The sequence below is a fragment of the Coregonus lavaretus genome (genome assembly GCF_964263955.1).
Source record: "Coregonus lavaretus genome assembly, contig: HAP1_SCAFFOLD_1856, whole genome shotgun sequence".
NCBI classification, from domain to species: domain Eukaryota; kingdom Metazoa; phylum Chordata; class Actinopteri; order Salmoniformes; family Salmonidae; genus Coregonus; species Coregonus lavaretus.
In genome coordinates, this window is record NW_028165249.1 from 20,796 (window position 1) to 46,026 (window position 25,231).

Genomic DNA, 25,231 nt, shown 5'->3' on the forward strand with positions numbered 1-25,231 from the left:
AACAGCAACCAACCTGGCATCCCACCATGACCCCTGCAACAGCAACCAACCTGGCATCCCACCATGACCCCTGCAACAGCAACCAACCTGGTATCCCACCATGACCCCTGCCAGCAGCAACCGACCTGGCATCCCACCATGACCCGTGCAACAGCAACCGACCTGGCATCCCACCATGACCCCTGCAACAGCAACCAACCTGGCATCCCACCATGCCCCCTGCAACAGTAACCAACCTGGCATCCCACCATGACCCCTGCCAGCAGCAACCAACCTGGCATCCCACCATGACCCCTGCAACAGCAACCAACCTGGCATCCCACCATGACCCCTGCCAGCAGCAACCAACCTGGCATCCCACCATGACCCCTGCCAGCAGCAACCAACCTGGCATCCCACCATGACCCCTGCAACAGCAACCAACCTGGCATCCCACTATGACCCCTGCCAGCAACAACCAACCTGGCATCCCACTATGACCCCTGCCAGCAGCAACTGGGAACTCATTTAAACATCTGTTGTTTCCCTCCGGAGATTCCTGGCCTTTAGCTGGAGGCAGGGGTGGTGGGGAGGGGTGGTGGCAGAGGTGGTTGCTGTCAAGGCAGGGGTGGTGGCAGGGGTGGTTGCTGTCAAGGCAGGGGTGGTGGCAGGGGTGGTTGCTGTCAAGGCAGGGGTGGTGGCAGAGGTGGTTGCTGTCAAGGCAGAGGTAGTGGCAGGGGTGGTTGCTGTCAAGGCAGGGGTGGTGGGGAGGGGGAGGATGTCAAGGCAGGGGTGGTGGGGAGGGGGAGGATGTCAAGGCAGGGGTGGTGGGGAGGGGGAGGATGTCAAGGCAGGGGTGGTGGGGAGGGGGAGGATGTCAAGGCAGGGGTGGTGGGGAGGGGGAGGATGTCAAGGCAGGGGTGGTGGGGAGGCGGAGGACAGGGTGATAGATACAACCCAAGCAACAGCAGAGAAAAGCACCATGGGACAGAATATAAATGTAATGTCTGTCACATGAATCATTCAGGATCAGACTAACACCACAGATTCTCCATTATATTGACCAGATACTCTAGTGGCTGCTCTAACAATGAAAATAAAAGTATTCAAAAATGGAAGGCAGTCGGGAGGAGGCAAGATCAGCTGGGACCATCCTAGCCAATGAGAGGGCAGATACAGTGCATTCGGAAAGTATTAAGACTTTTTCCACATTTTGTTAAGTTACAGCCTTATTCTAAAATGGATTAAATTGTTTTTTCCCCTCACACAATACCCCATAATGACAAAGCGAAAACAGGTTTTTAGAAATATTTGTAAAAACAAAAAGACTTGAGGCTGTAATTGCTGCCAAAGGTGCTTCATCAAAGTACTGAGTAAAGGCTCTGAATACTTATGTAAATGTGATATTTGCATTTTTTTTATTTTAATACATTTGTAAAAATTTATAAAAACCTGTTTTTGCTTTGTCATTATGGGGTATTGTGTGTAGATTGATGAGGGGGAAAAACAATGTAATCCATTTTAGAATAAGGCTGTAATGTAACAAAATGTGGAAAAAGTCGAGGGGTCTGAATACTTTCCGAATGCGTGTGCAACAGGCACAACGGTTTCCACTAGTTACCACAGCCACAAAATCTAAATTGGCTATGTTGTAAAAATGCGTAATCTTTTTAGATATTTCACCTATTTCACTTCAGACTGCATTATCATTTTGACTATTTGACTTGTTTCACTACAGACTACAGCATGATTTTGACTATTTCACTTGTTTCACTAGAGACTACAGTATCATCATGACTATTTTACTTGTTTCATTGCAGACTACAGAATCATTATGACTATTTAACTTGTTATACTAGTGACTACAGTATCATTTTGACTTTCACTAGTTTCACTACAGTATCATTTTGACTATTTCACTGGAGACTGCATTATCATTCTGACTATTTCACTAGTTTCACTAGAGACTACAGTATCATTTTGATTATTTCACTGGAGACTGCATTATCATTCTGACTATTTCACTTGTTTCACTACAGACTACAGCATCATTTTGACTATTTCACTTGTTTCACTAGAGAATACAGCATCATTTTGATTATTTCACTTGTTTCACTAGAGACTACAGCATCATTTTGACTATTTCACTTGTTTCACTACAGACTACATCATCATTTTGACTATTTCACTTGTTTCACTAGAGACTACAGCATCATTTTGACTATTTCACTTGTTTCACTACAGACTGCAGCATCATTTGGACTATTTTACTTGTTTCACTAGAGACTACAGCATCATTTTGACTATTTGAATTGTTTCTCTACAGACTACAGCATCATTTTGACTATTTCACTTGTTTCACTACAGACTACATCATCATTTTGACTATTTCACTTGTCATAAGAAACTAGCTCCCTGGTATACAGAAAATACCCGAGCTTTGAAGCAAGCTTCCAGGAAATTGGAACGGAAATGGCGCCACACCAAACTGGAAGTCTTCCGACTAGCTTGGAAAGACAGTACCGTGCAGTACCGAAGAGCCCTCACTGCTGCTCGATCATCCTACTTTTCCAACTTAATCGAGGAAAATAAGAACAATCCAAAATTTCTTTTTGATACTGTTGCAAAGCTAACTAAAAAGCAGCATTCCCCAAGAGAGGATGGCTTTCACTTCAGCAGTGATAAATTCATGAACTTCTTTGAGGAAAAGATCATGACCATTAGAAAGCAAATTACGGACTCCTCTTTGAATCTGCGTATTCCTCCAGGGCTTAGCTGTCCTGGATCTGCACAGCTCTGCGAGGGCCTGGGATCGGGAGAGACACTTAAGTGTTTTAGTACTATATCTCTTGACACAATGATGAAAATAATCATGGCCTCTAAACCTTCAAGCTGCATACTGGATCCTATTCCTACTAAACTGCTGAAGGAGCTGCTTCCTGTGCTTGGCCCTCCTATGTTGAACATAATAAACAGCTCTCTATCCACCGGATGTGTACCAAACTCACTAAAAGTGGCAGTGATAAAGCCTCTCTTGAAAAAGCCAAACCTTGACCCGGAAAATATAAAAAACTATCGGCCTATATCGAATCTTCCATTCCTCTCAAAAATTTTAGAAAAAGCTGTTGCGCAGCAACTCACTGCCTTTCTGAAGACAAACAATGTATACGAAATGCTTCAGTCTGGTTTTAGACCCCATCATAGCACTGAGACTGCACTTGTGAAGGTGGTAAATGACCTTTTAATGGCATCAGACCGAGGCTCTGCATCTGTCCTCGTGCTACTAGACCTTAGTGCTGCCTTTGACACCATCGATCACCACATTCTTTTGGAGAGACTGGAAACCCAAATTGGTCTACACGGACAAGTTCTGGCCTGGTTTAGATCCTACCTGTCGGAAAGATATCAGTTTGTCTCTGTGAATGGTCTGTCCTCCGACAAATCAACTGTACATTTCGGTGTTCCTCAAGGTTCCGTTTTAGGACCACTATTGTTTTCACTATATATTTTACCTCTTGGGGATGTTATTCGAAAACATAATGTTAACTTTCACTGCTATGCGGATGACACACAGCTGTACATTTCAATGAAGCATGGTGAAGCCCCAAAATTGCCCTCGCTAGAAGCCTGTGTTTCAGACATAAGAAAGTGGATGGCAAAAAACTTTTTACTTTTAAACTCGGACAAAACAGAGATGCTTGTTCTAGGTCCCAAGAAACAAAGAGATCTTCTGTTAAATCTGACAATTCATCTTGATGGTTGTAAAGTCGTCTCAAATAAAACTGTGAAGGACCTAGGCGTTACTCTTGACCCTGATCTCTCTTTTGACGAACATATCAAGACTGTTTCAAGGACAGCTTTTTTCCATCTACGTAACATTGCAAAAATCAGAAATCTTCTGTCCAAAAATGATGCAGAAAAATTAATCCATGCATTTGTTACTTCTAGGTTAGACTACTGCAATGCTCTATTTTCCGGCTACCCGGATAAAGCACTAAATAAACTTCAGTTAGTGCTAAATACGGCTGCTAGAATCCTGACTAGAACCAAGAAATTTGATCATATTACTCCAGTGCTAGCTTCCCTACACTGGCTTCCTGTTAAGGCAAGGGCTGATTTCAAGGTTTTACTGTTAACCTATAAAGCGTTACATGGGCTTGCTCCTACCTATCTTTCCGAGTTGGTCCTGCCGTACATACCAATACGTACGCTACGGTCACAAGACGCAGGCCTCCTAATTGTCCCTAGAATTTCTAAGCAAACAGCGGGAGGCAGGGCTTTCTCCTATAGATCTCCATTTTTATGGAACAGTCTGCCTACCCATGTGAGAGACGCAGACTCAGTCTCAACCTTTAAGTCTTTACTGAAGACTTATCTCTTCAGTAGGTCATATGATTGAGTGTAGTCTGGCCCAGGAGTGTGAAGGTGAACGGAAAGGCTGGAGCAACGAACAGCCCTTGCTGTCTCTGCCAGGCCGGTTCCCCTCTCCACTGGGGTTCTCTGCCTCTAACCCTGTTGCAGGGGCTGAGTCACTGGCTTGCTGGTGCTCTTTCATGCCGTCCCTGGGAGGGGTGCGTCACTTGAGTGGGTTGAGTTACTGACGTGATCTTCCTGTCTGGGTTGGCGCCCCCCCTTGGTTTGTGCTGTGGTGGAGACCTCTGTGGGCTATACTCGGCCTTGTCTCAGGATTGTAAGTTGGTGGTTGGGGATATCCCTCTAGTGGTGCGGGGGCTGTGCTTTGGCGGAGTGGGTGGGGTTATATCCTTCCTGTTTGGCCCTGTCCGGGGGTTTCTTCGGATGGGGCCACAGTGTCTCCGGACCGCTCCTGTCTCAGCCTCCAGTATTTATGCTGCAGTAGTTTATGTGTCGGGGGGCTGGGGTTAGTTGGTTACACCTGGAGTACTTCTCCTGTCTTATCCAGTGTCCTGTGTGAATTTAAGTATGCTCTCTCTAATTCTCTCGTTCTCTCTTTCTCTCTGAGAACCTGAGCCCTAGGACCATACGTCAGGACTACCGGGCATGATGACACCTTGCTGTCCCCAGTCCGCCTGGCCTTGCTGCTATTCCAGTTTCAACTGTTCTGCCTGCGGCTACGAAACCCCTACCTGTCCCAGACCTGCTGTTTTCAACTCTTAATGATCGGCTATGAAAAGCCAACTGAGAGACCTGAGCCCTAGGACCATACGTCGGGACTACCGGCCGTGGTGACTCCTTGCTGTCCCCAGTCCGCCTGGCCTTGCTGCTATTCCAGTTTAAACTGTTCTGCCTGCGGTTATGGAACCCCTACCTGTCCCAGACCTGCTGTTTTCAAACTCTTAATGATCGGCTATGAAAAGCCAACTGAGATTTATTCCTGATTATTATTTGACCATGCTTGTCACTTATGAACATTTTTGAACATCTTGGCATGGTTCTGTTATAATCTCCACCCGGCACAGCCAGAAGAGGACTGGCCACCCCTCATAGCCTGGTTCCTCTCTAGGTTTCTTCCTAGGTTTTCGCCTTTCTAGGGAGTTTTTCCTAGCCACCGTGCTTCTACACCTGCATTACTAGCTGTTTGGGGTTTTAGGCTGGGTTTCTGTACAGCACTTCGAGATATTAGCTGATGTAAGAAGGGCTATATAAAATAAAATTGATTGAAAATTGATTGATTGATTCACTAGAGACTACAGCATCATTTTGACTATTTCACTTGTTTCACTACAGACTACATCATCATTTTGACTATTTCACTTGTTTCACTAGAGACTACAGCATCGTTTTGACTATTTCACTTGTTTCACTACAGACTACAGTATCATTTGGACAAATTCACTTGTTTCACTAGAGACTACAGTATCCTTTTGACTATTTAACTTGTTATAGTAGTGACTACAGTATCATTTTGACTTTCACTAGTTTCACTACAGTATCATTTTGACTATTTCATTTTGACTAGAGTATTGTGACAATTTCACCAGTTTGAATGCAGTATATTAGTGACTATTAGCTATCAGATATATTCAATAAGTGTCTCCTTGATGTTGTCCTTTCTTCAGAACATTGCATCTGTATATGTTTATAGCAACAACCTTGAAAAGCAGCAGAATGCTGACATGTTTCAGCTTGCTTCAGTGAGAATCTACCATGCATCAGTCTTCTGAAACACTGACTGGTTCATTTGCTTCCTGCTTGGTCTGCATTTCCCCTCCTCCTTCCCCTCCTCCTCCTAGCTCAGCCATGCATAGGAGCTTAACTATGACACACGCACACACACTTTGAACAAGGGAGAGCTCGGTTTGTTGTTTTGAAAGTTTTGAATGTCTCTGAAAAAGTGTTCTATTGAAAAAGTTTGGTTACTAGCTACCTTTTGAATTTGGATCCTGCGACGCAGTTAGCCATAGCTGCTGGGACCGCTACTATCTGTCCAGGGATCCTGCCAACCAAAAGTGTGAAGAGCTGCTTGGCGTAGCAGCTAGCCTAACTGCTAACTAGCTATCAAGCTAGCCAGGTTTCATTGACAGCTTGAACACAGCCCGCGACACAGTTAGCCCTTGTGGCTGGGACCATGGATGGTACCAGGCTTGTGGCTGTCTAAAGCCCTGCTGTTTGTTTAAATCTGCCCTGGGACCATGGATGGTACCAGGCTTCTGGCTGTCTAAAGCCCTGCTGTTTGTTTAAATCTGCCCTGGGACCATGGATGGTACCAGGCTTCTGGCTGTCTAAAGCCCTGCTGTTTGTTTAAATCTGCCCTGGGACCATGGATGGTACCAGGCTTCTGGCTGTCTAAAGCCCTGCTGTTTGTTTAAATCTGCCCTGGGACCATGGATGGTACCAGGCTTCTGGCTGTCTAAAGCCCTGCTGTTTGTTTAAATCTGCCCTGGGACCATGGATGGTACCAGGCTTCTGGCTGCCTAAAGCCCTGCTGTTTGTGTAAATCTGTCCTGGGACCTCCCCTGTCTGGAACGGACTGCGTGGAGTACCAGCGTTAGCCTATGTTGCTACCATAGCATCCAAAGCCAGAGGCGGGAATAATGGAGAGGATAGTGTTTCTTTATCAAAGGTGAATAATCTTTTAAACAAACAAAAAGGGTTCTAGAAACAGTTGTTACAACAACAGGAAAATAGCTTTAACAGCTTTGTCCAAATACTGATGGAATCAACTACCAAAATAATGGACGATCTGGCCAGTGAGGTCATTAAGAAATGTTTGCTCTGCTCCCAAGGAGAGGTGGATGAATGGACAATATGGCCTTAAGAACAGTTTCAAATCAAATCAAATTGTATTTGTCACATGCGCCGAATACAACAGGTGTAGACCTTAAAGTGAAATGCTTACTTACAAGCCCTTAACCAACAATGCAGTTTTAAGAAAGAATACAAAAAAAAATCTACCAAAAATACAATATATATGTTTGCACTGCTCCCAAGGAGAGTTGGATGTCCTGAAATAGAAATGCAGCAAGATGACAACAAACTGTAAGTCCACGCGAGATGACATCAGCACTGTCTGTGAGTCATTATTACAGATTATTGGGAAAACAGACTATCTAGATGGACAATCCAGGAGGAATAACATTGTTGTGGATGGCATACCAGTCTTCACATGAGAACTGGGCCGAGTCTGAGGAGAAAGTGAGAAAAATTATCACTGAAAAGCTGCAGCTGGATCATACAAAGATTGAGGTGGAGCCCTGACCCTAACCCACAGGTCTGGAGCCCTGACCCTAACCCACAGGTCTGGAGCCCTGACCCTAACCCACAGGTCTGGAGCCCTGACCCTAACCCACAGGTCTGGAGCCCTAACCCTAACCCACAGGTCTGGAGCCCTGACCCTAACCCACAGGTCTGGAGCCCTGACCCTAACCCACAGGTCTGGAGCCCTGACCCTAACCCACAGGTCTGGAGCCCTGACCCTAACCCACAGGTCTGGAGCCCTGACCCTAACCCACAGGTCTGGAGCCCTGACCCTAACCCACAGGTCTGGAGCCCTGACCCTAACCCACAGGTCTGGAGCCCTAACCCTAACCCACAGGTCTGGAGCCCTGACCCTAACCCACAGGTCTGGAGCCCTGACCCTAACCCACAGGTCTGGAGCCCTGACCCTAACCCACAGGTCTGGAGCCCTGACCCTAACCCACAGGTCTGGAAAACATGTAACCAGCCCAGGTGACAGACCCAGGCCGATAGTGGTCAAGTTCCTGAGTTTTAAGGACAAGATGGCTGTTCTGGAGAGAACTTCAGAGGAACCAACATCTCCCTCAATGAGGACTTTTCTGAAGCTGTGCGCCAGAGGCGGAAAGAACGTATCCCAGCCATGAAAGCTTAAGTTGGTAGGTAGGTCTTACCTAAGATGGTAGGGGCCATACACATACAGTCATACTGGGTGACATAGTCGATCTGGTAGTCAGAGTTGATGGGGTAGTAGTCAGCCAGCTTCAGCATCTTCTTGAAGGCATCATAGATGAAGATGAAGGAGATGAGGCAGGAAAAACCCTCCTCTGTGAATCGGGTGAAGTACTGAACCATGTAGCTGGCGTCAGTAGCAACCAGCACCAGACAAAAGAACGCAGACCACAGACCAATCCACAGCCGGAACTCCAGGTAGTCAAAGTCATTGTCTCTAGAGGAGAGAGGAGAAAGAGAGGGACAGAGAGAGGAGAGAGGGAATGGCCATGGTTAGTTACTGTAACAACAGTAACCATGACCAGAATTCAACGTGGTTAGATAGAACTCCAGGTAGTCAAAGTCATTGCACATGGTTAGTTAGAACTCCATGATAGAGGAGTAAAGTAAAGACACTAACTTGCTGAAGTTGAAGAGGAGCCTTTCGAAGACCAGGACAGGTCCAGTGCTGCTGAGGATGGTGAGAGGCTGGCCAGCCAGCAGACAGAAGATCCCTCCAGATACCGCCGTGCCCAGGAAGCTCTCCAACACCCCCTGGAGTACACAGTAGAACACAGTAGAACAGATCTTTAATACATTAGAACACAGTGTAGAGTGTAACCCTAACACAGAAGCAGAGTGTAAGAGTGCAACCGGGAGATGAACCGTGCTCATGGTGGTGGGCTACAGAGGAGAGGAGAGGGGGGAGGGGGCTTCCTGCCCGACAGGAAATATCTGTTCTCTCTCTGAAACTTCACTGTCATCCAACTGGGAAGGGGAGGGGCACTGGCGGGAGGTTTCAGTAAAAATACAAAAGTAAATTTCCTGTCTTCGGGGGAAAACGATCTTTGGACAACAGTGAAAACTGAATGCTGCCAATTGGGGGAAAAGAGTTTGATACCCCTGATCTACATCCTGTTAGTATAACACTCCTGATCTACGTCCCGATAGTTTAACACCCCTGATCTACATCCGGATAGTTTAACACCCCTGATCTACATCCTAATATTTTAACACCCCTGATCTACATCCTGATAGTTTAACACCCCTGATCTACATCCTGATAGTTTAACACCCCTGATCTACATCCTAATATTTTAACACCCCTGATCTACATCCTGATAGTTTAACACCCCTGATCTACATCCTGATAGTTTAACACCCCTGATCTACATCCGGATAGTTTAACGACCCTGATCTACATAATATGACTGATAGTTTAACAACCCTGATCTGCAACCTGATAGTTTAACCCCACTGATGTACATATTATCACTGATAGTAAAGTTCACCACTGATCTACATCCTAATATTTTAACACCCCTGATCTACATCCTGATAGTTTAACACCCCTGATCTACATCCTGATAGTTTAACACCCCTGATCTACATCCTGATAGTTTAACACCCCTGATCTACATCCGGATAGTTTAACGACCCTGATCTACATAATATGACTGATAGTTTAACAACCCTGATCTGCAACCTGATAGTTTAACCCCACTGATGTACATATTATCACTGATAGTAAAGTTCACCACTGATCTAAATCCTGATATTCTAACACCCCTGATCTACAGTTGAAGTCGGAAGTTTACATACACCTTAGCCAAATACATTTAAACAATTTTTTTTACTGTGCAGCAGTCTTTATCAACCTGGCCAAGGCTTTTGACTCTGTCAATCACCGCATTCTTATTGGCAGACTAAATAGCCTTGGTTTCTCAAATGACTGCCTCGCCTGGTTCACCAACTACTTCTCAGATAGAGTTCAATGTGTCAAATCGGAGGGCCTGTTGTCTGGACCTATGGCAGTCTCTATGGGGGTGCCACAGGGTTCAATTCTCGGGCCGACTCTATTCTCTGTGTATATCAATGACGTCGCTCTTGCTGCTGGTGACTCTCAGATCCACCTCTATGCAGACGACACCATTTTGTATACATTTGGTCCTTCATTGGACACTGTGTTAACAAACCTCCAAACGAGCTTCAATGCCATACAACACTCCTTCTGTGGCCTCCAACTGCTCTTAAATGGCAATCGAACGCTGCTTGCACCCGACCGCCCGACTAGAATCACTACTCTCGGCGGGTCTGACTTAGAATATGTGGACAACTACAAATACCTAGGCGTCTGGTTAGACCGTAAACTCTCCTTCCAGACTCACATTAAGCATCTCCAATCCAAAGTTAAATCTAGAATCGGCTTCCTATTTTCGCAACAAAGCCTCCTCCACTCATGCTGCTAAACATGCCCTCGTAAAACTGACTATCCTACCGATCCTTGACTTTGGTGATGTCATTTACAAAATAGCTTCCAACACTCTACTCAGCAAATTGGATGTAGTCTATCACAGTGCCATCCGTTTTGTCACCAAAGCCCCATACACTACCCACCACTGTGACCTGTACGCTCTTGTTGGCAGGTCCTCACTACATATTCGTCGCCAAACCCACTGGCTCCAGGCCATCTATAAATCACTGCTAGGCAAATCCCCGCCTTATCTTAGCTCATTGGTCACCATAGCAACACCCACCCGTAGTATGCGCTCCAGCAGGTATATCTCACTGGTCATCCCCAAAGCCAACATCTCCTTTGGCCGCCATTCCTTCCAGTTCTCTGCTGCAAATGACTGGAACGAACTGCAAAAATCTCTGAAGCTGGAGACACTTATCTCCCTCACTAACTTTAAGCATCAGTTGTCAGAGCAGCTTACCGATCACTGCACCTGTACACAGCCCATCTGAAATTAGCCCACCCAACTACCTCATCCCTATATTGTTATTTATTTTGCTCTTTTGCACCCCAGTATCTCTATTTGCACATCATCTTCTGCACATCTATCACTCCAGTGTTAATACTAAATTGTAATTATTTTGCACTATAGCCTATTTATTGCCTTACCTCCATAACTTACTACATTTGCACACACTGTATATATATTTACTGTTGTCTTTTTTACTTTATGTTCTGTTTTACCCCATATGTAACTCTGTGTTGTTGTTTTTTATCGCACTGCTTTGCTTTATCTTGGCCAGGTCGCAGTTGTAAATGAGAACTTGTTCTCAACTGGCTTACCTGGTTAAATAAAGGTGAAATAAAAAATAAATAAATAATCCTAGTAAAAATTCCCTGTTTTAGGTCAGTTAGGATCACCACTTTATTTTAAGAATATGAAATATCAGAATAATAGTAGAGCATTATTTATTTCAGCTTTTATTTCTTTCATCATATTCCCAGTGGGTCAGAAGTTTACATACACTAGTATTTGGTAGCATTGCTTTTAAATTGTTTAACTTGGGTCAAACATTTCGGGTAGCCTTCCACAAGCTTCCCACAATAAGTTGGGTGAATTTTGGCCCATTCCTCCTGACATAGCTGGTGTAACTGAGTCAGGTTTGTAGGCCTCCTTGCTTGCACACGCCTTTTCAGTTCTGCCCACACATTTTTCAGGTCAGGGCTTTGTGATGCCACAACTTTGGAAGTATGCTTGGGGTTATTGTCCATTTGGAAGACTCATTTGTGACCAAGCTTTAACTTCCTGACTGATGTCTTGAGACGTTGCTTCAATATATCCACATCATTTTCCTTCCTCATGATGCCATCTATTTTGTGAAGTGTACCAGTCCCTCCTGCAGCAAAGCACCACCACAGCATGATGCTGCCACCTCCGTGCTTCACGGTTGGGATGGTTTTCTTCGGCTTGCAAGCCACCCCCTTTTCCCTCCTAACATAACAATGGTCATTATGGCCAAACAGTTCTATTTTTGTTTCATCAGACCAGAGTACATTTCTCAGAAAAGTATGATCTTTGTCCCAATGTGGAGTTGCAAACCGTAGTCTGGCTTTTTTATAGCAGTTTTGGAGCAGTGGCTTCTTCCTTGCCGAGCTGCCTTTCAGGTTATGTCGATATAGGACTCGTTTTACTGTGGATATGGATACTTTTGTATCTATTTCCTCCAGCATCTTCACAAGGTCCTTTGCTGTTGTTCTGGGATTGATTTGCACTTTTCTCCCCAAAGTACATTCATCTCTAGGAGACAGAACGCGTCTCCTTCTTGAGCGGTATGACGGCTGCTTGGTCCCATGGTGTTTATACTTGCGTACTATTGTTTGTACAGATGAACGTGGTACCTTCGGGCGTTTGGAAATTGCTCCCAAGGATGAACCAGACTTGTGGAGGTCTACAATTTCTTTTCTGAGGTCTTGTCTGATTTCTTTAGATTTTCCAATGATGTCAAGCAAAGAGGTACTGAGTTTGAAGGTAGGCCTTGAAATACATCCACAGGTACACCTCCAATTGACTCAAATTATGTCAATTAGCCTATCAGAAGCTTCTAAAGCCATGATATATTTTTCTGGAATTTTCCAAGCTGTGTAAAGGCACAGTCAACTTAGTGTATGTAAACTTCTGACCCACTTGAATTGTGATACAGTGAATTATAAGTGAAATAATCTGTCTGTAAACAATTCTTGGAAAAAATTACTTGTGTCATGCACAAAGTAGATGTCCTCACGACTTGCCAAAACTATAGTTTGTTAACAAGACATTTGTGGAGTGGTTGAAAAACTAGTTTTAATGACTCCAACCTAAGTGTATGTAAACTTCTGACTTCAACTGTACATCCTGATAGTTTAACACCCCTGATCTACATCCTGATAGTTTAACACCCCTGATCTACATCCTGATAGTTTAACACCCCTGATCTACATCCTGATAGTTTAACACCCCTGATCTACATCCTGATATTTTAACACCCCTGATCTACATCCTGATAGTTTAACACCCCTGATCTACATCCTGATAGTTTAACACCCCTGATCTACATCCTGATAGTTTAACACACCTGATCTACAGCCTGATAGTTTAACACCCCTGATCTACATCCTGATAGTTTAACACCCCTGATCTACATCCTGATAGTTTAACACCCCTGATCTACATCCTGATAGTTTAACACACCTGATCTACATCCTGATAGTTTAACACCCCTGATCTACATCCTGATAGTTTAACAGCCCTGATCTACATCCTGATAGTTTAACACACCTGATCTACATCCTGATAGTTTTTATAAATTTTTACTGGGTATCTGAAATCAAAGAGTGCACCTTTAATACAGTTCATAACGAAGGTCTCAACATGCTTGTCAGACAGAAGAGATAGCCTGACCTGCATGTTGTCGGTGGCATCTCCTAGCAACCCTCCGAAGGTGATGGCATTAGTTACGGTTCCTAGATAGATGAACAGGATGGCCGACAGCGCCTGGATGTGGAACGCATCGTAGAAATCACTGGCGAAGAATGGAGCTTTCCTTTTGATGTCAAGTAGGAGGCCGCCACAAAACCTGAAAATTATGAAGGAAAACATTCTGGTTGTCCTGTCCTGTCCTGACTCACTTACCTATCCTGAGACTCCAGAGGTTCTGAAGTGTTTCATTGGTTGATCAGAGGTTCAGTTTTATTGGTTTTAGAAAGAAAGTTTTTGGGCGCTCAAGAAACAGGAGTCGAGGTGTAACTACCTGTTTTTTGAAAAGGATAAGGCGTAACGCTCACTCACCTTAAAAAAAATATTATTTTATTCAAGCAACTATTAAAAGCTTGATGTTTCAGCCTTCATCAATGGCCTTCATCAGCCTTCATCAATGGCCTTCATCAGTACAGTGTTTTATTAGTTGACTCACCTGCCTGTCTTCTTGAGCTCGTCTCCCACTGCGTGCCCCCCTCCCCCCCCTCCCCCATCATGGGGCGTGTCTCCGTTCATATGGCCGCTGTCGCCTCCTGCATACATGTTCTTCCTGAGAAGCACAATATAGAGGACTATAGTATAGAGACTATAAAACAGCATATGATGTCAGCAGATAGATGCTAACCTCTTGTCAGCAGAGGGTACAGACTTGGGCGGTTCTATCCTGATGGCCGGGTCCCATTCCCCCGGGGGTAGAACGATCACCTCATCCAGAAACTCATCGATGCCAGCCAGCAGATCCTCTCTGTCCTTCGCCTTGTACGCTATGTCATGGAACACCTGCACAAGACAAAGTCGGTCAGTTCAACAACACTTGGATTTGATTTGGCTTTTTATTGACAAATTTACGTAGTTTGTTTTGTCTCTTGTAAAGTAGAAAGTTATTGTTCAAATTGTCTACTGATTAAATTAAATACGAAGTTAGAGCTGGCAGTTATTGTCCTGTAGGGGGTCTCAGTGAGTTCTCAGTTAGTTAGAAAAAGCTGGGAAAAACAAAGCAGTTGTGAACAAGTACATCTCAGCTGGCTTGGAAAGGGACTGAATGTGAATGTTCAACTAGTAGACTGCATATACCTGTACAGCATTCATCTGACTGACTTATACAGGCAGCATAGTATTCAGTAAGGACTCAGATATGTCTTTAGCTGACACCTTGCTCTGTGCTGCTTACCTCATCTGACATCATAGCTGATACCTTGCTCTGAAACCTTGCTCTGCTTACCTCATCTGACATGAGGGTGGCGATAGCTCTTCCTATCTCATGATAGGACTTGGCTTTTCCTTTGGGTCCTAAAAGGATGAAAAGGAATCTGAGGAGGAAAGACCAGAGAAATTACACTATGATGTCAAACCGCAACAACTCTAGTTTACATTTAAAAATATATATTTATATATTAACCTGGTGGGGACGGGGACTTCGGTGAGGGCTCCCAGCATCACAGCCTGCTGTAGACGGACAAATGCCACGAAGGGGGCGTCCAGGAAGTCCACCTCTCCAACGAGAACGTTGGACGCCTCTGCGTCTGGGGGAAGCTTCTTCATGAACTTGTTCTTCAGCTGAAACAGATAATAACAGAGGACACCTTCAGCCCAGCTAACAGAAACCCAGGGAGGGAGTTCAACATTAGCTGGGACCCCGGATCATTAAATCCCATTCCAGCCAAATACCAAACCAGGATGATCAGCAGAAGCCAGCCCTCCTGTTCCTAGCAGGCCTGGGGAAGATGTACCACCCAGCATGGAACCTGTTCTCTAATATTTGTGGAAATATATTTATGACAAGATATAAAAACAGTCATTTGTTGATTGTATCAGACACTGTATTGAGCCCTTATACCCATGCCTTTACACATGAATCAATTTAATCTTCTCTTTATGCTTTGGGTCCACAGTCAGCACACAGCTTCAGTCTTCTCTTTATGGTGTCCACAGTCAGCACACAGCTTCAGTCTTCTCTTTATGGTGTCCACAGTCAGCACACAGCTTCAGTCTTCTCTTTATGGTGTCCACAGTCATCACACAGCTTCAGTCTTCTCTTTATGGGGTCCACAGTCAGCACACAGCTTCAGTCTTCTCTTTATGGTGTCCACAGTCATCACACAGCTTCAGTCTTCTCTTTATGGGGTCCACAGTCAGCACACAGCTTCAGTCTTCTCTTTATGGGGTCCACAGTCAGCACACAGCTTCAGTCTTCTCTTTATGGGGTCCACAGTCAGCACACAGCTTCAGTCTTCTCTTTATGGTGTCCACAGTCAGCACACAGCTTCAGTCTTCTCTTTATGGGGTCCACAGTCAGCACACAGCTTCAGTCTTCTCTTTATGGGGTCCACAGTCAGCACACAGCTTCAGTCTTCTCTTTATGGGGTCCACAGTCAGCACACAGCTTCAGTCTTCTCTTTATGGGGTCCACAGTCAGCACACAGCTTCAGTCTTCTCTTTATGGGGTCCACAGTCAGCACACAGCTTCAGTCTTCTCTTTATGGTGTCCACAGTCAGCACACAGCTTCAGTCTTCTCTTTATGGGGTCCACAGTCAGCATACAGCTTCAGTCTTCTCTTTATGGGGTCCACAGTCAGCACACAGCTTCAGTCTTCTCTTTATGGTGTCCACAGTCAGCACACAGCTTCAGTCTTCTCTTTATGGTGTCCACAGTCAGCACACAGCTTCAGTCTTCTCTTTATGGGGTCCACAGTCAGCACACAGCTTCAGTCTTCTCTTTATGGGGTCCACAGTCATCACACAGCTTCAGTCTTCTCTTTATGGGGTCCACAGTCAGCATACAGCTTCAGTCTTCTCTTTATGGGGTCCACAGTCAGCATACAGCTTCAGTCTTCTCTTTATGGGGTCCACAGTCAGCACACAGCTTCAGTCTTCTCTTTATGGTGTCCACAGTCAGCACACAGCTTCAGTCTTCTCTTTATGGGGTCCACAGTCAGCACACAGCTTCAGTCTTCTCTTTATGGGGTCCACAGTCAGCACACAGCTTCAGTCTTCTCTTTATGGTGTCCACAGTCAGCACACAGCTTCAGTCTTCTCTTTATGGTGTCCACAGTCAGCACACAGCTTCAGTCTTCTCTTTATGGTGTCCACAGTCAGCACACAGCTTCAGTCTTCTCTTTATGGTGTCCACAGTCAGCACACAGCTTCAGTCTTCTCTTTATTCTTGGGGTCCACAGTCAGCACACAGCTTCAGTCTTCTCTTTATTCTTGGGGTCCACAGTCAGCACACAGCTTCAGTCTTCTCTTTATGGTGTCCACAGTCAGCACACAGCTTCAGTCTTCTCTTTATGGGGTCCACAGTCATCACACAACTTCATTCTTCTCTTTATGGGGTCCACAGTCAGCACACAGCTTCAGTCTTCTCTTTATGGTGTCCACAGTCAGCACACAGCTTCAGTCTTCTCTTTATGGGGTCCACAGTCAGCACACAGCTTCAGTCTTCTCTTTATGGGGTCCACAGTCAGCACACAGCTTCAGTCTTCTCTTTATGGGGTCCACAGTCAGCACACAGCTTCGGGGCTTTGTGTGAGCAAGCCCCACAAAGAAATCAGTTGCACTGCACACAGTTTTCATGGGCCTTGTTTCCTGTGAAACCAGCCCACTTGACATTGTGTCTTATTTTTCCCCAGTGGGAGCTGTGGTGCTTGGGGAAGAGGGAGAGCAGGACCTGCTGCCTTGGCGGCCTGCTTGGCAGCTGTAGCCTCTTTCTTGGCGTTCATGTGGTTCTCACGAAGCTCACATGCCAGATCCAGTGGGATGCATGGTGCTGAGGATGAAGCGTTCTTATTTATTTTACATCTGTACACCGTGAGTGTTGCTTTACCACTCTCCATCACTGATGTGGAGTACAGCTCTACTGGTATGTTGTTTTGCGCAGAATGGGGCAGCTCCCGCCTTTGTTTGTTCACTGTTCCTAGCAGGCTAGTCTTCTTTGCAATCAACTTGTCTGACAGGGAAAGAATGTGAAGAAGTTGCCCATGGTCACATTTCTGCCTTTGCCCATGTAAGGCTCAACGAGTCTCAAAACAACAGTCTCAGACAGTCGCTCACCCGCTGGCCTGGTGTCATCTTTCCACAGATATGGAAAGCCATTGAGCAATTACTTGGTTTGGACATCGGCGGCTTCCCAAAATGTAACTGAAGTCACATGCACCATTATCAGTTTCTATCTGATTGCTGGCATCCATTCATCCATTCATCCATTCATCCATTCATCCATTCATCCATTCATCCATTGACGACAGAATAGCATATTTTAATTTTACGTTTATTATGTTACTAGTTTTTGCATAGTAGCCAGAGCAATGTTGCTGTGTGAATGGTCATGTGTTGAATGCATGGATGTAACCAGAGCAATGTTGCTGTGTGAATGGTCATGTGTTGAATGCATGGAAAGCACGGTTATTCTTGGAAAAAGTGCAATTTGGTAAAAAGGGAATTTTGAGAGTTATTTGACAAAGGTAAGTGTCATAGAAACGGCAGAATATGCTCTTTCAGATTCTATATAGAAATCACAATGTTTTACCTGCATGTGACTCTGAAGGATGATTTGTTAAACCGATGCTCCTTTCCCTGCATCTGTCAATTACAAGATTCGCCCATCTCTTCATGTACAATTTGACAACTGATAGGCCTAACATTGTCACTCATCAGATTATTGTCAATTCATCTTGTCTATAGGCTAACTCTTATTACATTTGAAATTAGAATTGGTATAGTTTAGGGTAGTTACGATGGGCCGGCTGTGCAAGTTGACTAGCATCGTTTGTTTCCCGCTCATCAACTTGGATATCGTCAATGTCACCGGTCTTCTAGGCGTCACTGATCTGGTTCATTACCACCAACCCCGGACTGTCTTGTCTTATTACCACACCTGGTTCCCATTCCCCCTGATTAGTATGTGTATATATGTCCCTTGTCCGTTGGTCTCATGAGTACCGTGTATTGTGCTCTGGTGGTTTAAGGGTCTCGTCCTGTGTATTGTGTAGAGGTTACACCTCACTCTTTGTTTGGGTTACATCCCTTGTGTATGTACAGTGAGGGAAAAAAAGTATTTGATCCCCTGCTGATTTTGTACGTTTGCCCACTGACAAAGACATTATCAGTCTATAATTTTAATGGTAGGTTTATTTGAACAGTGAGAGACAGAATAACAACAAAGAAATCCAGAAAAACGCATGCCAAAAATGTTATAAATTGATTTGCATTTTAATGAGGGAAATAATTATTTGACCCCTCTGCAAAACATGACTTAGTACTTGGTGGCAAAACCCTTTTTGGCAATTACAGAGGTCAGACGTTTCTTGTAGTTGGCCACCAGGTTTGCACACATCTCAGGAAGGATTTTGTCCCACTCCTCTTTGCAGATCTTCTCCAAGTCATTAAGGTTTCTAGGCTGACGTTTGGCAACTCAAACCTTCAGCTCCCTCCACTGATTTTCTATGGGATTAAGGTCTGGAGATTGGCTAGGCCACTCCAGGACATTAATGTGCTTCTTTGTTGCCTTGGCCTTTGTTGCCTTGGCCGTGTGTTTTGGGTCATTGTCATGCTGGAATACCCATCCACGACCCATTTTCAATGCCCTGGCTGAGGGAAGGAGGTTCTCACCCAAGATTTGACGGTACATGGCCCCGTCCATCGTCCCTTTGATGCGGTGAAGTTGTCCTGTCCCCTTTGCAGAAAAACACCCCCAAAGCATAATGTTTCCACCTTCATATTTGACGGTGGGGATGGTGTTCTTGGGGTCATAGGCAGCATTCCTCCTCCTCCAAACACAGCGAGTTGAGTTGATGCCAAAGAGCTCGATTTTGGTCTCATCTGACCACAAAACTTTCACCCAGTTCTCCTCAGAATCATTCAGATGTTCATTGGCAAACTTCAGACGGGCCTGTATATGTGCTTTCTTGAGCAGGGGGACCTTGCGGGCGCTGCAGGATTTCAGTCCTTTCAGACAAGATCCTCCCGTGTAGTTCTGGGCTGATTCCTCACCGTTCTCATGAACATTGCAACTCCACGAGGTGAGAACTTGCATGGAGCCCCAGGCCGAGGGAGATTGACAGTTATTTTGTGTTTCTTCCATTTGCGAATAATCACACCAACTGTTGTCACCTTCTCACCAAGCTGCTTGGCGATGGTCTTGTAGCCCATTCCAGCCTTGTGTAGGTCTACAATCTTGTCCCTGACATCCTTGGAGAGCTCTTTGGTCTTGGCCATGGTGGAGAGTTTGGAATCTGATTGATTGATTGCTTCTGTGGACAGGTGTATTTTATACAGGTAACAAACTGAGATTAGGAGCACTCCCTTTAAGAGTGTGCTCCTAATCTCAGCTCGTTACCTGTATAAAAGACACCTGGGAGCCAGAAATCTTTCTGATTGAGAGGGGGGTCAAATACATATTTCCCTCATTAAAATGCAAATCAATTTATAACATTTTTGACATGCGTTTTTCTGGATTTTGTTGTTGTTATTCTGTCTCTCACTGTTCAAATAAACCTACCATTAAAATTATAGACTGATCATTTCTTTGTCAGTGGGCAAACGTACAAAATCAGCAGGGGATCAAATCCTTTTTTCCCTCACTGTATATATACGTGTTTGTGTTGGGTGGAGTAATACATCCCCTAATACGTATTCCTGCGCCTGTCTTCTAATCATTATACAACGTGACAGTCAAGGATATGTTTTGCATTATTCTAAAGGCCTACTGCAACATGTAGCATGTTTTCGTTTCCCACAATACATTTGATTAGTAATAGAGTTATAGTCAATAAATCAGACCCATAACAGCTTATTTTTACAAAGTAAAACGTGAAAGTGAATGGTATCAACCTGCAAGGAGCGCGGTCAAATGATTAAAATGAGCGCCAACACTGATAAATAGGCATAACACAAACTCATCATTTCACTATTGTTGTTCTAAGTTAAATCAACCTCTTCACCCTCATCATTCGGTTAGGCCTAATTTAAATTTGATTGTGAAGTAACTTGCACAATTATCAATTTGTAATTTATTCAGTGGGCTGCCATCGTTTGCGTTGCTGGATAGAGTAAAATCAAATCAAATCAAATTGTATTTGTCACATGCGCTGAATACAACAGGTGTAGACCTTACCGTGAAATGCTTACTTAAAAGCCCTTAACCAACAATGCAGTTTTAAGAAAAATAAGTGTTAAGAAAATATTTACTAAATCAACTAAAGTAAAAAAAATCATCCATTTGTCATTCATTCAGTGAGGAGAGAGAGACTCATTAGTGGCTGGCTGGGTACCAACGTCCTACAGCACATTGTCTTGGCTGGGTACCAACATCCTACAGCACATTGTCTTGGCTGGGTACCAACATCCTACAGCACATTGTCTTGGCTGGGTACCAACGTCCTACAGCACATTGTCTTGGCTGGGTACCAACATCCTACAGCACATTGTCTTGGCTGGGTACCAACGTCCTACAGCACATTGTCTTGGCTGGGTACCAACATCCTACAGCACATTGTCTTGGCTGGGTACCAACATCCTACAGCACATTGTCTTGGCTGGGTACCAACATCCTACAGCACATTGTCTTGGCTGGGTACCAACGTCCTACAGCACATTGTCTTGGCTGGGTACCAACGTCCTACAGCACATTGTCTTGGCTGGGTACCAACGTCCTACAGCACATTGTCTTGGCTGGGTACCAACATCCTACAGCACATTGTCTTGGCTGGGTACCAACGTCCTACAGCACATTGTCTTGGCGGATTAAGTCAGGAATACAAACATTTAGGAAAAGTCAGGGAAGGAGCAGGACATAGCTTTTTTGGGGGGCTGATTTTTACAAAATCAAACGTCAGTGGCAGTTGGCCTATGGCAGTTCTATTGTTAACAATACCCATCAGTTAACACAGTGGCCTACACTTTAACAATACCCATCAGTTAACACTGTGGCCTACCCTTTAACAATACCCATCAGTTAACACTGTGGCCTACCCTTTAACAATACCCATCAGTTAACACTGTGGCCTACCCTTTAAAAATACCCATCAGTTAACACTGTGGCCTACCCTTTAACAATACCCAGCAGTTAACACAGTGGCCTACCCTTTAACAATACCCATCAGTTAACACTGTGGCCTACCCTTTAACAATACCCATCAGTTAACACAGTGGCCTACCCTTTAACAATACCCATCAGTTAACACTGTGGCCTACCCTTTAACAATACCCAGCAGTTAACACAGTGGCCTACCCTTTAACAATACCCATCAGTTAACACAGTGGCCTACCCTTTAACAATACCCATCAGTTAACACTGTGGCCTACCCTTTAACAATACCCAGCAGTTAACACAGTGGCCTACCCTTTAACAATACCCATCAGTTAACACTGTGGCCTACCCTTTAACAATACCCATCAGTTAACACAGTGGCCTACCCTTTAACAATACCCATCAGTTAACACTGTGGCCTACCCTTTAACAATACCCATCAGTTAACACAGTGGCCTACCCTTTAACAATACCCATCAGTTAACACAGTGGCCTACCCTTTAACAATACCCATCAGTTAACACAGTGGCCTACCCTTTAACAATACTAATCTGTTAACACTGTGGCCTACCCTTTAACAATACCCATCAGTTAACACAGTGGCCTACCCTTTAACAATACCCATCAGTTAACACAGTGGCCTACCCTTTAACAATACTAATCTGTTAACACTGTGGCCTACCCTTTAACAATACCCATCAGTTAACACAGTGGCCTACCCTTTAACAATACCCAGCAGTTAACACAGTGGCCTACCCTTTAACAATACCCATCAGTTAACACAGTGGCCTACCCTTTAACAATACCCGTCAGTTAACACAGTGGCCTACCCTTTAACAATACCCATCAGTTAACACTGTGGCCTACCCTTTAACAATACCCATCAGTTAACACAGTGGTCTACCCTTTAACAATACCCAGCAGTTAACACAGTGGCCTACCCTTTAACAATACCCATCAGTTAACACAGTGGCCTACCCTTTAACAATACCCATCAGTTAACACAGTGGCCTACCCTTTAACAATACCCATCAGTTAACACTGTGGCCTACCCTTTAACAATACCCATCAGTTAACACAGTGGCCTACCCTTTAACAATACTAATCTGTTAACACTGTGGCCTACCCTTTAACAATACCCATCAGTTAACACAGTGGCCTACCCTTTAACAATACCCATCAGTTAACACAGTGGCCTACCCTTTAACAATACTAATCTGTTAACACTGTGGCCTACCCTTTAACAATACCCATCAGTTAACACAGTGGCCTACCCTTTAACAATACCCAGCAGTTAACACAGTGGCCTACCCTTTAACAATACCCATCAGTTAACACAGTGGCCTACCCTTTAACAATACCCATCAGTTAACACAGTGGCCTACCCTTTAACAATACCCATCAGTTAACACAGTGGCCTACCCTTTAACAATACCCATCAGTTAACACTGTGGCCTACCCTTTAACAATACTAATCTGTTAACACTGTGGCCTACCCTTTAACAATACCCATCAGTTAACACAGTGGCCTACCCTTTAACAATACCCATCAGTTAACACAGTGGCCTACCCTTTAACAATACCCATCAGTTAACACTGTGGCCTACCCTTTAACAATACCCATCAGTTAACACTGTGGCCTACCCTTTAACAATACTAATCTGTTAACACTGTGGCCTACCCTTTAACAATACCCATCAGTTAACACAGTGGCCTACCCTTTAACAATACCCATCAGTTAACACAGTGGCCTACCCTTTAACAATACCCATCAGTTAACACAGTGGCCCACCCTTTATCAATACCCATCAGTTAACACAGTGGCCTACCCTTTAACAATACCCATCAGTTAACACTGTGGCCTACCCTTTAAAAATACCCATCAGTTAACACAGTGGCCTACCCTTTAACAATACCCATCAGTTAACACTGTGGCCTACCCTTTAACAATACCCATCAGTTAACACAGTGGCCTACCCTTTAACAATACCCATCAGTTAACACAGTGGCCTACCCTTTAACAATACCCATCAGTTAACACAGTGGCCTACCCTTTAACAATACGCATCAGTTAACACAGTGGCCTACCCTTTAACAATGCCCATCAGTTAACACTGTGGCCTACCCTTTAACAATACTAATCTGTTAACACTGTGGCCTACCCTTTAACAATACCCATCAGTTAACACAGTGGCCTACCCTTTAACAATACCCATCAGTTAACACAGTGGCCTACCCTTTAACAATACCCATCAGTTAACACAGTGGCCTACCCTTTAACAATACCCATCAGTTAACACAGTGGCCTACCCTTTAACAATACCCATCAGTTAACACTGTGGCCTACCCTTTAACAATACCCATCAGTTAACACAGTGGCCTACCCTGTATTAACAAAAGTCCAACAATGAATCCTCCTGAATAGTGGATCCTTATTCAAGCTTTAGGTGGTCTACTGCCTGGTCTGAGACTAAATTACAGAGCATTCACTAGATACAGGTATGTTAATGTAAACCCTGATGAATGCTATCACATATACTTGACTGTTTAAGCTACGGTGATTTCCTTTCCAAAAACGACTGTACACTTGGATAACGATCCGTGCAATTTATAAAGCAAGCATCATAGAGTACCCATAACAGACCCTGTAATAAACCTTCGACCCTGGAGAAAAACCATGTAACATGTTAACAATTGAAGCTGTGGTACATCACCATGTAACATGTTAACACTTGAAGCTGTGCTACATCACCATGTAACATGTTAACACTTGAAGCTGTGGTACATCACCATGTAACATGTTAACACTTGAAGCTGTGGTACATCACCATGTAACATGTTAACACTTGAAGCTGTGGTACATCACCATGTAACATGTTAACACTTGAAGCTGTGCTACATCACCATGTAACATGTTAACATGTAACATGTTAACTGCAGAACACGTGTAGAACATTTCAAGCAGTGCTAGAATCCTTCTCTTGTCTTTTTTTTTCTAGTCTTTCTTAGCTTCTGCCACAGTAATTGTTGCCAAATTACTACGAATCTGAATCTGATCGCCAGTTCCCAATTAACTGGAAGCAATTTAGTTGGTTTAGCGAAAAACATTGTGGCAACTAATTACAAAAACACTGTGACGCAAGGAGAGCCTCTTAACTCAGTGAGATTCCAAATCTAGGAGACATTCTGGCATGTTTCTGAATGACCACACCTCTAACTCTAACCCCTCTCCCCAATCACAGACTGTCATGTTGTCTTCAGTCTTGGCAGCAGGTTGCAGGGGGTGATTAAGCTGAGGCATTAAAGTTGATTAAATCACTGGTCTGATCTGATCTGGGTGTAACACAATCTAGATCAGGTCCAGTAAGCAACATCTGAAATTCCACTTTCTATCCCATCAGACCGCATTATTAAATTACAGAATATTAGTTCTCAATTTCTACATCTGGATCATTCCGTGTGTCTTTATCTCCTAAATGACAGGATTAATCTGCAGACACTGTCTAACCTGTCCTCCAGCAGTCACTACTGTTTCTGTCTGCTATCACACACTGTCTAACCTGTCCTCCAGCAGTCACTACTGTTTCTGTCTGCTATCACACACTGCTAACTG

The 25,231-nt window shown here is 44.3% G+C and overlaps 1 protein-coding gene across 1 annotated transcript in view; it reads right to left on the minus strand.

Moving 5' to 3' along the window:
• The window catches only part of LOC311116069 (electrogenic sodium bicarbonate cotransporter 1-like), a gene marked incomplete at both ends in the record, with an annotated part of 84,049 nt that overhangs the window by 20,430 nt on the left and 38,388 nt on the right, over nucleotides 1–25,231 (minus strand). The window contains 7 exons of the mRNA XM_084191206.1: nucleotides 8,307–8,581; nucleotides 8,765–8,898; nucleotides 13,518–13,692; nucleotides 14,029–14,142; nucleotides 14,218–14,372; nucleotides 14,815–14,902; nucleotides 14,992–15,149. Coding sequence (XP_084047332.1) covers nucleotides 8,307–8,581; nucleotides 8,765–8,898; nucleotides 13,518–13,692; nucleotides 14,029–14,142; nucleotides 14,218–14,372; nucleotides 14,815–14,902; nucleotides 14,992–15,149 — 1,099 coding nt within the window. The remainder of the gene's footprint in view (nucleotides 1–8,306; nucleotides 8,582–8,764; nucleotides 8,899–13,517; nucleotides 13,693–14,028; nucleotides 14,143–14,217; nucleotides 14,373–14,814; nucleotides 14,903–14,991; nucleotides 15,150–25,231) is intronic.